This window comes from Diceros bicornis, chromosome 16 (genome assembly GCF_020826845.1).
Source record: "Diceros bicornis minor isolate mBicDic1 chromosome 16, mDicBic1.mat.cur, whole genome shotgun sequence".
Lineage (NCBI taxonomy): Eukaryota > Metazoa > Chordata > Mammalia > Perissodactyla > Rhinocerotidae > Diceros > Diceros bicornis.
In genome coordinates, this window is record NC_080755.1 from 68,307,285 (window position 1) to 68,322,954 (window position 15,670).

A 15,670-nucleotide genomic window follows, 5' to 3' on the forward strand; every position below is an offset into this window, starting at 1 on the left:
TTTAGTTTATTTTGTTAGTGTACAATTATTGATAGCATTCTCTTCTAATCTTTTTATTTCTGTAAGGTCAGTTGTAATGTCCCTTCATTTCTGATTTTATTTTTATCTTCTCTCTTTTTTCTGTCAGTCTAGCTAAACTTTGTGAATTTTGTTGATCTTTTCAGAGAAACAACTTTTGGTTTCTTTGATTCTCTCTATTGTATTGATCTTTGCTCAGTTCCCAGGTCATTTTAATTTTAATTTTCAAAAAGGGTTTGAGACCTCTTTCTCTAAATTCTTACCGTTGAATCAGTTTTGAACACCAGGAAACTGAGAATTAGAGCACGTGAGCTTCCACTGAATTATATTTTAATGGAATAAAGTGGTCATGGGAAATTTTCTACTGCATTTGCCTTTAGTATGTTTTCGATTACATTCATTATTTTACTCAGATTTCCCCATATAAAATCTGACAGGAAGTTTCTTTTCAGAACTAGTGTCAGAGTGTTTGGCATATCTGAGTGTCCGGGACCCACAGCCTGGATCAGTCCTGACCCTCCTTTTTGGTGCTCGGTCAGCCCAGGTAGGCCGGCCCATCCCTTGAATAATTGCTCAGTTTCACTCATTGACATGTAGAGGAAACCAGTGCTGTACTGGGCCGCTTGATTAAAAAGAACACAACGGTGGTCATGGGAGAGTGGGAGAGACATTGGATGTTCTTTCTGTGTATGGTGTGTGTTGCCTAGAGTAGAGATTTCTGATACATGCTGTGGACCCTTGACGAATCATGATGTTATTGGGGAATTATTACAGTTTCTCTGGTGGTCTGAAAATTCATAGGTAAATGAAGCATTGTATGAGAATTGAATAAGTAATCTCTCCCATTAAATTACTGTTATATTTCAAATGTTCATAGATACTAATGTGATTAATAATATCCAAATTTACTTAAAAGTATTACTGTTCCTAGCAGCTTTTGTCATTATGTGTTTTCTCAGTTAATAGCTGTTCGAGGTACAAATACTATCATATGGAGGCCAGAAATCTTTAATGTTAAAGTGGTAGAGGAAAAAAGGTGGTTAAGAAAAGAAGGTCCCTAGGTTAGAGTTTCGTAGGTATAAGATTTATTGAGGGAGGGTGAGATAGAAGGGAGTTAATGTGGACCGCCTAGTAGAAACATGGATCCATGATCATTTTTTTGCCTTTTTTAATCAACTTGAGGGTAATTGCCTTGTTACACGTTTTTTCTTATCAGTCTCCTCTTGCCTTCTGTCTACTCTGAAGCTCTTCCTGGAGGTACTGTTCTTCTGCCTCCTTAAAAAATCCCCCAGGAAAGTCTGCCCTTGGCAAGGAAGTTTGGCGACTCTTACTTGTGGTTCTTCGCTCCACTGCATCTAGTTCCTTTCTGTGCTGTCCTGTTCAGAGTTGCCATTTCCGAGGTACCCCTACACTTAACTTCTATGCATCACGTCGTAGATTAGATTGAGACATCTAAACCAATGTTTACAAATTTGAGGTTGCAGCAGCTGAATCAGGAAAGCTTTAAAGAAAACAGATGCCCTGAACCCACCCCTACAGTAATCTTTAGGGACCTATATATGTATGAATAGATTTCTAAAAATTTATTAACGTATGTTTCTACATCTTATCTACAAAAATATATTGACATATTGTTAATACTTTCCATTTATTTCCTAATAATTGTTTTTTATTTTTTTTCTTATTAGCTCTTTTTTGCTGCATCTGACAACAGAAAGCACTCCTTCCTTTAAACTCTTCTCCTGTCTCCTGTGATACAACATTACTGTTTCCTTCTTCCTTTTCCTGTATTTTCTTATGAAAAATTTAAACCTACAGAAATGTTGACAGGATTGTACAGTGAAAACCCATCTACCTACCACCTAAATTCTACAAATTAACATACATATCTCCACTTATCATTCTGTCTTATTTTTTGATGCATTTCAAAGAAAGTTGCTGGGGCTGGCCTGGTGGTGCAGCGGTGAAGTGCATGCACTCTGCTTCGGTGGCCCGGGATTCGCAGGTTTGGATTCCAGGCACGTGCTGACACACTGCTTGTCAAGCAATGCTGTGGTGGCGTTCCACATAAAGTAGAGAAAGATGGGCACGGATGTTAGCCCAGGGCCAGTCTTCCTCAGCAAAAAAAAAAAAAAAAAAAAATGGAGGATTGGCATCAGATGTTAGCTCAGGGTTAGTCTTCCTCACAGAAAAAAAAAAAAAGTTGCAGGCATCAGTACATTTTACCCTTAAACTCTTTCAACTTACACGTCATTAGCTAGAGTTTAGTATTTGTTTAGTTTTTTTGTGGGGAGGGGCTGTGAGGAGCACCTTAAGTGTCTTCAGCTGATGATTTTTGCCATGCATATGCTCATGTAATCCCTATCAGGATACAGAACAGTTCCATTACTCCAGAAAGTTTCCTCAAGCCCTTTTACATCAATCCTGGCCACCCCTCAACCACTGGCTACCACTATTGTGGAATTTTCCACTCTCGATTAGATTTGCCTGTCCTCCAGCTTTGTGTAAGTGAAACAGTGTGCACTCCTGTGGAGGATTCTTCTATGTTGTCGCATGTGTGGTTGGTCCTTTTTGTTGTGAGTAGGGCTCCATTACATGAGTAGATTAGTTTGTTGATGCCTTCTCCTGATGGTGGACGCCTGGGCCATTCAGTTTTTGGTTATTATGAATAAGGCTCTTATGAATATTCTTAGAAAAGTATTTTTGTGGACATCTGTTTTGATTTCTCTTGGAAAAATACCTGGATGTGGAATTATAAGGTTGTCTGTTTAGTTTTATGGAAAAGGCTCGACCGTTATCCAGAGTAGCCATGTGATTCTGCACTCCTGTCATCAGTGTGAGGGTTTCAGTCGCTCCACATCATTACCAACACTTGGTGGTGGTGGCTTTTTAAAAAATTTTGAAGTAAAACTTAGACTAGCAGTAAGAATGTTGTTCCTTATGTGACCAGATGGTGTGATTGTGAGCTGCGGCGTTTTGTAGACCCCTTTTTCAGCTTGAGGAAGGTCTTTATTTCTACTTTGCTGAGAGCAGAAGTTATGACTGGATGTTGAATTTTGTCAAATGATTTTCTGCATCTATTAAGATAATTGTCTTTCTTTTTTTAGCTATATTAGACTAAAAAAACATCGTTTGATTTTCTTTCTTTTTTTTTTAATAAACTTTTATTTTTATTTTGTTTGGTGAGGAAGATCAGCCCTGACCTAACGTCTGATGCCAATCCTCCTGTTTTTGCTGAGGAAGATCGGCCCTGGGCTAACATCTGTGCCCATCTTGCTCCTTTTTATATGGGACACCACCACAGCGTGGCGGGACAAGTGGTAACGTCGATGTGCGCCCGGGACCGAACCTGTGAACCCCTGGCTGCTGGAGCAGAGCAAGCACACTTAACCGCTGTGCCACCAGGCTGGCCCCTTAATAAAGTTTTAAACCAGCCTGTATCCCTTGGTCCTTTTTATATGTCAGATCGATTTGCAAACTTTTTGTTAAGGATTTTTGCATCTGTCTTCATGAGGGATACGGTCTGTAGTTTTCATTTTTTGTGTGGGACCTATGTCTAGTTTTGGTGTCAGGGTCATGCAGGCCTCATGGGATGAATTGGGAATTGTTTCTTCCCCTTTTTTTCTGGAAGAGTTTGTGTAGAATTGATAATATTTCTTCTGTAAATGTTTAGTAGACTTCCCAATGAAGCCGTCCAGAGTGGGAGTTTTTTTTGTGGGAAAGTTTTTAGCCATAAATTCAGTTTACTAAATATCAGGCTATCAGGTTATCTAATTTTTCTTGAGAGAGCTTTGGTAGTTTGTCTTCTTATAAGGAATTTGTCCATTTCAACTTAAGTTGTCAAATTTATTGGCATAAAGTTGTTCGTATTATTTCCTTATCTGCAGGAGCCGTAGTAACACCCCGTCTCTCATTTTGATATTGATATTTTGTGTCTTGTCTTTTTTTCCTGTACGGTCTGAATGGAGGTTTATCAATTTTACTGAACTTTTCAAAGTAACAGGTTTTGGTTGCATTGATTTTTCTCTGTTGTCTGTTTTCTATTTTATTTCTGCTCTTTATGTTTTCCTTTTTTCTGTTTAGGCTTCATTTATTTAGTTTTTGTATTTGGTTTCTTAAGGTGGCAGTTTAGATCATTGATTTTTAAATTATTTTTTAGTTTTTTGTTTTCTAAATATTTAATGCCATAAATTTCCCTTTAAGCTTTGCTCTAGCTGCATCCTATAAATTTGATTTATTGTGATTCCATTTCATTCAGTTTAAAATATTTTCTAATTTCCCTTGTGATTTCTTCTTTAATTATGTAGTATTTAGAAGTGTGTTGTTTAATATTTAAAAATTTGGGGATTTTCTAGATATCTTTTTAATTTTGCTTTGGTTAGAGACTACTTTATAGCTATTTCAGTCCTTTTAAATTTATTGAGACTTATTTTACAGCTCAGCTTAAGATCTGTTTTGGTAAATGTTTCATGTGTATTTGAAAAGAATGTGTGTTTTGCTGTTGGTGGAGAGTTCTGTAAATGTCAGTTAGGTCAAGTTGGTTGAGGTGTTCAGTCCATATAACTGGATCTTGTTTTTTTACCCAGTCTGACAGTCTGTGCCTCTTAATTTGAGTATTTAGACCAGGGGCAGGCAAACTATGGCTCATGGGCCAAGCCTGGCTGTTTTGTAAATAGACCTTATTGAAACCCTGCCCTGCTCGCCAGTGCTTACATACTGTCTGTGGCTGCTTTTGGGCACTAGGGTGGACTGAGTAGTTATGCCAGAGACGGCACAGCTGGCAAAGCCTAAATGTTTATTATTTGGCCCTTGGCAGAAAAAGTTTACCAACCTCTGTTATTTAATGTGATTATTGATATGGTTGGGTTTAAATCTCCCATCTCACTGTTTGTTTTTACTTGTCTCATCTGTTCTTGGTTCCTTTTTTAGTTTTTTTTCTTCTTTCTTTTGGATTGAATATTTTTGATTCCCTTTTATCTCCATTATTGGCTTATTAGCTGTATGTTTTTGTCTACCTTTCTAATATAGTACTGCTTCACATATAGTATAAGAACCTTACAGCAGTGTGCTTTTATTTCCCCTTCCAGCCTTTGTGCTGTTGTTCTCATACATTTGCTTCTGTATGTGTTATAAATCTCACAATATTTTGTTATTTCCAATTTAAATCCTTGTAATAATTTGCACTTTTCTCTAGTCTGAATTGACTTGGTAAGTAGTGTATTAGCACAGGTATATTTGAAGGCAGTTGTTATATTAGCTATCATTCTCTGGCTTAACTAATTTTTTTATATTAAAATAACCTTTAATTGTTAAAATAGTATAAACTGTGAAAGAAAATACAGGTAATCACTTCTTTAGAAAATAAAATTTAAAATGCCACATTTCTGCGTTCAGAGGTTAACATCTTATTGTTTAACTTTGTGTGTGTGTAAATACAAATATTTGTGTGTAGTCTTTACCACAGTGAGTTCATATTGATTATGCTTTTTTATTACTTGCTTTTTTCAGTTACCTTCTTCTTTCTGTGATATTAAATGCTTGTCTTATCTAGTAATACCCAGTCCACATTCAGATTTCTCCCGTTTTCCCCCAAGTATTTTGTGTATTTGGTTTGTTTGGACCAGGATTCAGTCTGGACCCCATTGCATCTGGTAGTTAGGTCTCAGTGTCTCCATCCTCTTGTGTCTTCTCATCCCTCCCTGTGTGTTAGTCACACTCGTGTCTAAATTGTGCTCCCTGTGGCTGACTCTGGCGTCCTTGGCCATGCACACACTTGGAGCTCCCACTTCATACTCCCACCACCCTGAAATCCTCCAGAGTGCTCACCACGGAGGGAAAACCATGTTTGGTCATGCATTGTCTCTTTTAGAAATTATTTGTGGGAAATCTCATCAATTTATTTCTTATAAAACTATAATTTTAACTGGGATCACTTCAACCTTTTCCTCAGTCCTCATACTTAATGGGTACTATGTCACAATTTGCTCATGGGCTGCATTTCATTTCCCATTTCCCATGTATGTAGATTTCTTAGGTGCCCCATGAGGTTCTAATTCAGTATTTATCTTCTGAAATTGCATAATAATCTCTCTTTTTTTTCTCCCTTTTTAAAAGGACCTTAAAGGCTTTGATCCAGGAGAGAAGTACTTTTTTAACACATCATGGGGAGATATTTCTCTCTGGGAACCTTCTGGAAAGAAAGTGGTATGTATTTGTTTTTGATTTTCATGTTTCCTCAAAAGTTGGGGGTAAGTGTCAGTTTAGTTCTGAGGAACATCACATGTTTTGGGGTTGCTCATGAAGAGTGGGGAGGAGGTGTAGTGTAAACATTCAAGGGAGTAGAAAACGTTAAATGTTTTGTAATATAGGATTATTGAAGCTTTGAGAGTTTTCTGCATATAAAGTTGATCAAGTGATATAGTGAAACTATTATTTGTCCTTGATTATAAGATCCCACTGATGTAAGAAGGGCCTTTGACTTTTAACTATTCTGAGTAAAAAGAAATGACATGACATTAAGTACAGTCGCGCACCGCATAACGTTTTTTTCCCTGACAGACCACGTATACGATGGTGGTCCCGTAACATTATAATAGAACTGAAGAATTCCTGTCACCTAGTGATGTTGTAACGTTGTAGTGCAACGCATTACTCACTTTTGTGGTGATGCTGGAGTAAACAAACCTGCACTGTCAATCGTATACAAGTATGGCACATACAATTAATGTACAGTACCATAATACTGATAGTAATAAACGACTGTGTTACTGATTTATGTATTTACTGTACTGTACTTTTAACATTATGTTAGAATGTACTCTTACTTACAAAAAAGTTCACTGTAAAACAGTGTGCCATGTTACAGCAGCAGCCTCGTATACCTCGTGTTTACCTCGACTCTTGATTGCATCATTTCTCTTGTGCTTGATTTAATCTTATGTTGTTTTGTTCATCATGGCCCCTAAGCGTACAAAAGCCACTGCTAATGTTGCCAGTAAGAGGCCACGTCGAGTGATTGACCTGGAAACAAAATTAAAAGTGATTAAGGACTACAAAGGTGGAAAATCAGTGATGGGTATTGCTCGCCAGTCAGGCATGTCCCATTCCACCATAGCTACAATCTTGAAGAACAAGAACAAAGTGATGGAAGCTGTTAAAAGATCTGCCTTATTGAAGGCAATGAAACTAACAAAAATTCGAGAAGGGCCTATATCAGACATGGAGAAACTTCTAATGACCTGGATTGAAGACCAGACACAGAAGCATATCCCTCTCAGCACCATGATGATCACAGCTAAAGCAAAAAGTTTGTTTGCAATGTTGAAAGAAAAGGCTGGACCTGACTGCAATGTTGAATTTAATGCTAGCTCTGGGTGGTTTAAACGATTCAAGAATCGTTATTCATTACATAATGTGAAAGTGAATGATCAATCTGCAAATGCTGATGTGATGGCAACTGAAGAATTTTTAGAAACTCTAGATAAGCTGATTGTGGAGGAAAATTACTTGCCAGAGCAAATATTCAATATGGATGAAACCTCCCTATTCTGGAAATGGATGCCTGAAGGGACTTTCATTTATAAGGAGGCCAAGTCAGTGCCAGGTTTCAAGGCTTTTAAGGACAGGATAACAGTCTTGCTTGGGGGCAATGTTGCAGGCTACAAATTGAAACCGTTTGTGATCTGGCACAGTGAGAATCCCAGGGCCTTGAAGCATATTAATAAGGACACACTGCCAGTGTACTACAGGAGCAGTAAGAATTCATGGATGACCCAGCTCCTCTTCCAAGATGCCCTCCTGAATTGCTATGCCAGCGAAATGGAGAAGTACTGTTTGGAGAATAACATACCTTTCAAGATTTTGCTTATTGTTGATAATGCTCCCAGACATCCTCCTTTTGTTGGTGATCTTCATCCCAATATCAAAGCAGTCTTTTTCCCTCCAAACACCACCTCTTTGATCCAACCCATGCATCAAGGAGTTATAGCAGCTTTTAAGGCTTACTACCTGAGGAGGACCTTTGCCCAGGCTATTGCTGCAACTGAGGAAGAGACTGAGAAGACACTGGTGCAATTCTGGAAGGATTACAACATCTATGACTGCATCAGGAACCTTTCTTGGGCTTGGGGTGATGTCACCAAGGAGTGTATGAATGCCATCTGGAATAAGACACTTAAGAGGTTTGTTGATAACTTCAAAGGATTTGCCAAGGACGAGGAAGTTGCGAAAATCAACAAGGCTGTTGTCAAGATGGCAAACAACTTTAACCTGGGTGTGGATGAACATGACATTGAGGAACTCCTAGAGGTGGTTCCTGAGGAACTGACTAATGAGGAATTGTTGGAACTGGAACAGGAATGCATAGCTGAAGAAGAGGCAAGAGAAAAGGAAACTGCAGGGGAAGAAAAAGAAGAACTCCCAAGAAAATTCACAGTGAAGGGTTTAGCAGAAGCTTTTGCAGACCTCAACAAGCTCCTTAAAAAATTTGAAAACATGGACCCCAACCCCGAAAGATTTTCGTTAATAGAGAGGAATGTTCGTGGTGCATTATCTGCTTATAAGCAAATCTATGATGAAAAAAAGAAACAAACCAAGCAAACTACCATGGACATGTTTCTGAAAAGAGTGACACCTCCTCAATAAGAGCATCAAGCAGGTCCTTCAGGAGGTGTTCCAGAGGAAGGCATTGTTATCATAGGAGATGACAGCTCCATGCGTGTTAGTGCCCCTGAAGACCTTCAGTGGGACAAGATGTGGAGGTGGAAGACAGTGATATTGATGATCCTGACCCTGTGTAGGCCTAGGCTGATGTGTGTGTTTGTGTGTTAGTTTTTAACAAAAAAGTTTAAAAAGTAAAAAAAAATTTTAAAAATAGAAAAAAAGCTTATAGAATAAGGATATAAAGAAAAAAAATTTTTGTACGGTTGTACAATGTGTTTGTGTCTTAAGCTAAGTGTTATTGCAAAAGAGCCAAAAAGTTAAAAAAAATTAAAAAGTTTATAAAGTAAAAAAGTTAAGCTAAGGTCAATTTATTATTAAAAAAATATTTTTTATAAGTTTAGTGTAGCCTAAGTCTACAGTAGTGTGCAGTAGTGTCCTAGGCCTTCACACTCACTCATCACTCACCACTCAACTCACTCAGAGCAACTTCTAGTCCTGCAGGCTCCATTCATGGTAAGTGCCTGCAAAGGCTTCCTGGACCCAATTCTGGCGTGTGTGTGGAGGCTTCCCCACACCAACAGGCAGTTCTCGAACACCAGCTGGGTGTCCGAGAATTCAGCTTGATTCTGACGCTATCTCCCTCCATCTCTGATAGAGTCAGATCCCACAGGTAAAGGGCTCCCCCAAGATTGCCCTCCGCTTCAGACGCCAGTCATAAGCTCAGGTTGTCTGTGCGTCCGACCGACCGGCTACAAACCGGAGATTCCAACAGACCCCTCCAACTCAGGATGCCAAATCCCAAGTACAGGTTGTTACCTGTACTTCTCACCGACTCGCTATAAATCAGAGGTTTCCACGACCCCCTCCTCAGGTTCGATTAATTTGCTAGAACAGCTCACAGACCTCAAGAAAACCCGTTTACTCACTAGATTACCAGTTTATTACAAAGGATATGAAAGGATACTAAACAACAGCCAGATAAAGAGATATATAGGGCGAGATCCCAAACAAAGGAGCTTCAGTCCTTGTGGAGCTTGGGGCCGAGCTCGGCAGCACATGGAAGCGTTCTGGTTGCCCAACAGGGAAGATCTCTGAAAGGGGCCGATGAGCTGTCCTTTCAGGTGTTTATGGAGGCTTCATTACCTAGTCAGGATTGACTGAGTCATTGGCCCTTGATTTAACCTCAAGCCCCCTTCCTTTCCCTGGAGGTCAGGGGGAGGGACTGAAAGTTCCAGCCCTCTGATTACAGGGCTGGTTCTGCTGGCAGCCAGCCTCCACTCTTGGGGGGTTCAGGAACTGAGGACAAGAGCTCATATTGCTCTTCCTGCTCAGGAAATTCTAAGGGTGTTGCAAGTTGTGAGACGGGAACTGGGGATGAAGGCAAAATATATATTTCTTATAAATCACAATAACACAGTCCACCTCCTGGTTTTCGAATCCCTTACAGCAAGGCAATCATAAAAGTCAAGTGATCCTGGCACATTAGTAGGATCTCACTGAATTCTTAATAACTGTTCTGTCCATCATGATATCATATGCAAGTGTCTCCCAGGGTGAGAACTCTCAGGTTTGCAGGCTTCCTTGGATCTTGTCAGGTTCCGAAAGCAGGAGTGGTCTAGGCAAACACAGCTTCACCCTTCCGGGCATCTGGTATGCTTATCATGAGAGACAGTATTATTCCCTTGCTCTGAGCCTCTCTTGAGGTATTAATGAAATGTTGGATTTCCCTCATTGCATAACCCACTTATTCATCCCTTTACCCTCACCTGTTATTTCTCCACCCTTGGAAGGGCCATTAGGTTCGGCCACTGTGCTGGTCTAGATTGCTGGCAGCAGCACCAATTTAGCAAGTGCCTCCGTCTCAGTCTACTTTGATTCACATAGGGTAAGATTACAGGCGTACAGAGCTAGTGGGCTGTCCTGACCACTAGGCCACGCAGCAGCATTCACTGTCAGCCCCACCTTTGCCAGATGAGGTGAAGGCACAGTCTACCCCCTCAAGCCCTTAGCAATTCTGACATAAAGATTTAAAGGTATAGTTACAGTGTCTGGCTTAGGAATCATTCCTGATCCTGGGACCACTGCATTAGGTAGGAAAAGAGAAAGTTTTGGTGATGTGGGGAAGAATTGTGTAACCACAACCCTAACCCTAACCCCTACCTCCCTTTCCCAGATCTCTCGGAACAGTGGAGGAATCTATCCAGTGGGCACCATCCCTTATCCCCCTTCATGTTCATGTTGAGTGTGAGCATACCTTCGTGAAGGTGTGCAAGCCAGCCTTTATCCCCCGTTTTAGATAGCAACTGTTTTAATTGCGCCCATTTCAATCCTCTATAAAACTGTTAGTCTGACGAGGACATCTCTCTGCCCATTGTTGGGCATTATGGGCTGTAATGTGAGTTCCTTGGTCTGAGGAAATGACAGTTGGCTGTGCAGTATCTTCTGTTTTGGTTCTTTTATGTCACTCTGAGCATGTGCATCTACCACCAGGCAAGCAAAGCCTAGTATAGAGTCAGTGTCTGTTCCTGTCAGGACCCGTTTAATGCTCCCCAGGGCTACCAGCCTCAGTCTCACTTGCCAGCTATGTTCAGGGCCTTCCCACCAGGGAATCTGCCACAGAGCCATCTGCAGGCTCCATCTATGTTGTTGGCAGACAGAACGGTTCTTACTGGCATTTTGTGTGTCAGAAGGTGCAAGAGGACTAGATTCTGCATTGCCGCAATGCCCCCATGTCCATTCATTTTATGGACCCAGGTGCACTTGGGGCTGTCTGCTTGTTCATGCCAGTGACCTTCCACACCTGGAAAAGTGTTCTGATGGGCATCAACATGTCCTAGTTCAGTGCACCTCTCAAATTTCCATAGGGCTGTGCCCCGTATGGGCATCCCTTTAATAGCCCAGGTTTCCATTGCCCTCCTGCCTGACTTCATGGCCAGGCCATTGGCTGCTGCTCATGAGTCAGTAAAAACGCAAATGGGTTTTTACCATTGTTCAGTTTTTCTATCACTGCTAGGAAAATAGTAAGCGATTCCGACTGAGCTGATATGTTTTATCTTCTTGGATCAGAGTGGTGACCATCCAAACAGGATGTCCATTCACCTTAGAACTTTTGTGCACAAGCCAGGCAGCTCTTTGTTGGTCAGTTGAGGGTTCTTTATAGGGCACTGTCCAAGTGACAGCAGAATCAGGCAGCGCCTCATGTAGTTCCAATGGCAGTCCTAGGGAAAGAGGCTCCTTGCTTGTGAGTATCTCCTCCTTGCATTCCCCAGGCAGCATAATCCTGTATAAACCATTTCCATCTTATGAAATACTTTTGGGCAATATTTATATGTTTCTCTGACATCACCCAAGACATTGTGGGTATTTCAGGTTTTAAGGTCATTTTATGTCTTCAGTCTTAGAGGTAACTTCAATTAATAATGTCAGGTAGCAAGGTAGTAGATGCCCCTCAAGTGGAAATTCTCTCATCTGAAGTCCCACTAGTTGTGGCTGGGCGGCGCTCACAGGCTCTTGTAAGCTCCAATCTGTGCTCCACATAGGGCCATCGCACGAGAATTTGTCCCTACCAGCACTCCAGCTTCTATTCCACACTGTGGCTCAGGCAATCTTACTGGATCCCATTGAGCATGTCCAGTTAATATGGCTTGAAGAGTGGACTTACATGCCTTCTGTTTTACAATACTAGGTGGAGGAAACGTTCCCAGTGAGATACAATGTCATAATACAGTCAGGTAAAAGAGATGCAGCCCCTTCACATAAAGCCTGTTCAAACATACCAATTCTATCAACTTTTACCTAAATTCCATCAACTCTTAGATTTCTAACTGTATCCTCTATTTGGACTTCATCTCTAGGTTTTGGTGTTACAATACTAGGTAAGGAAAGTGTTCCCTGGCCAGACATATTACTACTTCCCATAAAACGTTCAAGTAAAGGAGATGCACTTCTTTACGTAATACCTGCTTAGACATTCCATTTATAATCCTATCAACCACTACATTTTTATGTTCTCTCATTCTGTTGTAGCCTGAGTCAGGGCTTCACCAATGGGTTTGGATACCCCAGTTTGTGGGGCTCCTGTATCAAGGAGTCCTGGAAACTTCTGTTTTCCACCCCCTGACCATTTTACCCATTCTCTTGCAAAAGGCTTTGGGTCCCCAGTGAGGGGTGGAGCCAAGGGATCCTGGCCCTTTGGTTAGTCTTTATCTTGATCGACTGGCCTAACCATCACCTCAGGGGATTCCCAGTCAGGTTTCTCATTGTAATCTTTGCCTTCTGGCTTAAATTCCTCCAAACTGGAGTAAAGAGAGTGGACTTTTTGGAGCCCTTTAATGTTGGGGGACCAACAGGGGGTTCCATTTGTCCACCCAGTCTCTGGTAGTGCTGCATCAACACCTCTGTTTCAACTCCATCAATATTCACTTTATTCATCCCTTTTCTCAACAACCATCTGAAGACTTCCACTCTGCTGGGTCGAGTCCTTTGACTCTCCCCTTTGTCTTTCCCTGTTTTCTTAATTAGTTTAATGTTCTCAGTATCAGTAAGACCCGTATGGGGAAGTTGAGATAGAAAATCTGATAAGGCTTCTTCAACTGTTGTTCAGTTTTGTAGTGGTAAAGTTACATGGGGTGCCCATGCAACAGGGCCCCCTTAATCACAGCATTTACCGTAACCTGGGTAATGGGCATATTCAGTGGGTAGATATCCTGGTCATCATAAAGCCAGTCCCACATGGCTTGTATATGAAGCATAGCTGCTTCGTCTGGGGTTTTCTATTTGGCATTTATAGGGAGAGTTGGACAGTACCTCTTCTCAAAATAAACATACTTTACAGTGGCTTTTATCAGTCCATCAGGCTGGCTGTTCCCTCTGGAATAACCTCCTGTGTGTCTGGATCACGTACAGCCATCTGATTGTTCTGTAGTGAGCTGCAGCTCCTGCATCAACCCAAACACGCTCTTCTGCTCGGCAGCTTCAAAACCAAAGAGCCCCCAATGGGTTACTCTCACATCCATTTTAGTAAAGGTTCCTCAGGAAGCTGATGATACTGATCCACAAAATGAGGCAGTTCCTTCCCGTTACATCCCCTGGTTTCAGTCATTTTGTGGTTTTGCTCTCCCACTACGTTAACTATTTTCTTGGTGACCGGAGGTCTTAGAGGTGCTTTCTGTTGTCCCTGCATAATTTTCCCCTTTCTAGGTGGCGTTGAGGCTAATGCTGAAACTCAGATCCACCCAGATCTGAGAGCTTGGTTCAGCATCAAGGCTGACCCAGCACTTTTCTTTTACCTTTGTTTGGCTATTACAGATAACAATAACCAGGGAATTGTATGTTTCACATGCTCCTTATCTTGCATTTCCTTATATTTTCAATGAGCCAACCCCTTGGGAGTCAGGTCTACTACTATTTCTAAATTCCATTGATATCTTTTACCTTTAGTAACTGATCACAGTGCAGCTGCAGTTTCATACCATGGGTAACTAGGTAGCCATCCAGGCATCAAGGGTTCCCCATTCCCCGCCCTTTTATCCTTTCTCTTCAAAAACCACGTTTCTGTGAGCTAGAGCCAGTCTAGCAAATCCCACTTTTGACACCACACTGCAAAGCGTTCCTGGATCCAATTCCAACATGAGTGTGGAGGCTTCCCCACACCAACGGGCAGTTCTTGAACACCAGCTGGGTGTCTGAGAATTCACCTTAATTCTGATGCTGTCTACCTGGATATAGAATCAGATTCTACAGGTAAAGGGCTCAGTCCCACAAGACGGTCCCCCACTTAAGATGCCAGTTGCAAGCCTAGGTTGTGGCGTGTGCTTCTGACCGACCGGCTACAAACTGGAGATTCCAACAACCCCTTTCAACTCAGGATACCAATCGCAAGTCCAGCTTGTTACCTGTACTTCAGACCAACTGGCTATAAACCAGACATTGCCATGAATCCTTTCTTGGATTCAATTAGTTTGCTAGAACGGCTCACAGAACTCAAGAAAACCTGTTTATTCACTAGATTACTGATGTATTACAAAGGATATGAAAGGTTATGAATCAACAGCCAGATGAAGAGATATATAGGGCCAGGTCCCGAACAAAGGAGCTTCAGTCCTCGTGGAGCTTGGGGCCCAGCTCGGCAGCACATGGAAGCGTTCTGGTTGCTCAACAGGGAAGATCTCTGAAAAGGGCTGATGAGCAGTCCTTTCGGGTGTTTATGGAGGCTTCATTACCTAGTCAGGACTGACTGAGTTGTTGGCCCTTGATTCAACCTCAAGCCCTCCTCCTTTCCCTGGAGGTCAGGGGGAGGGACTGAAAGTTCCAATCCTCTGATCACATGGCCAGTTCTGGCAGCCAGCCTCCACTCTTGGGTGGGTTCAGGAACTGAGGACAAGAGCTCATATTGCTCAGGAAATTCTAAGGGTTTTTCGAGTTATGAGCCAGGAACTGTGGTTGAAGACCAGATATATCTGAGAAATATATTTTGGTCATCTGAATGATCAAATATGTATATTTCTTCTAAATCACCATGTCGCAGTACCCTATATAGGTGTACCATTTTTTATCTTTTATACCATATTTTTACTACCTTTTCGAAGTTTAGATACACAAATACCATTGTGTTACAATTGCCTACAGTATTCAGTAGAGCGACATGCTGTACGGGTTTGTAGCCTAGGAGCAATAGGGTATACCATATAGCTTAGGTATGTAGTAGGCTACACCGTCTAGGTTTGTGTAAGTACACTCTATGATGTTCACGCAATGAGATCACCTAACGACGCATTTCTCAGAATGTATCCCTGTCGTTGTGACGCGTGACTGCATATATAATGAAGGTTCATCCTGTTTTCAGAAATAAAATAAAAATGTGGATCTTTGGATCGAGGAACGCAATTTGTAATAATTTGAAACCTCAAACCTAAGCCGATTCAAGCTAAAATGTGTGGCATACTGCTAAATTCTCATTGAAGTGTTGTCTTCTGGAAAACCTTTCCTACCA

The 15,670-nt window shown here is 41.3% G+C and overlaps 1 protein-coding gene across 3 annotated transcripts in view; it reads left to right on the forward strand.

The window, feature by feature from the left end:
* ADNP2 (ADNP homeobox 2) overlaps positions 1 to 15,670 on the forward strand; it is a 38,008-nt gene that overhangs the window by 13,565 nt on the left and 8,773 nt on the right. The window contains exons 3-4 of one of the 3 annotated variants that reach the window (XM_058557379.1): positions 6,133 to 6,222; positions 6,985 to 9,192. In XM_058557379.1, the coding sequence (XP_058413362.1) occupies positions 6,133 to 6,222; positions 6,985 to 8,661 (1,767 nt within the window). In that variant the 3' untranslated portion in view covers positions 8,662 to 9,192. Of the gene's footprint in view, positions 1 to 6,132; positions 6,223 to 6,984; positions 9,193 to 15,670 lie in introns of those variants that run through there. The other 2 variants (XM_058557376.1, XM_058557377.1) reach the window with 2 other exon arrangements.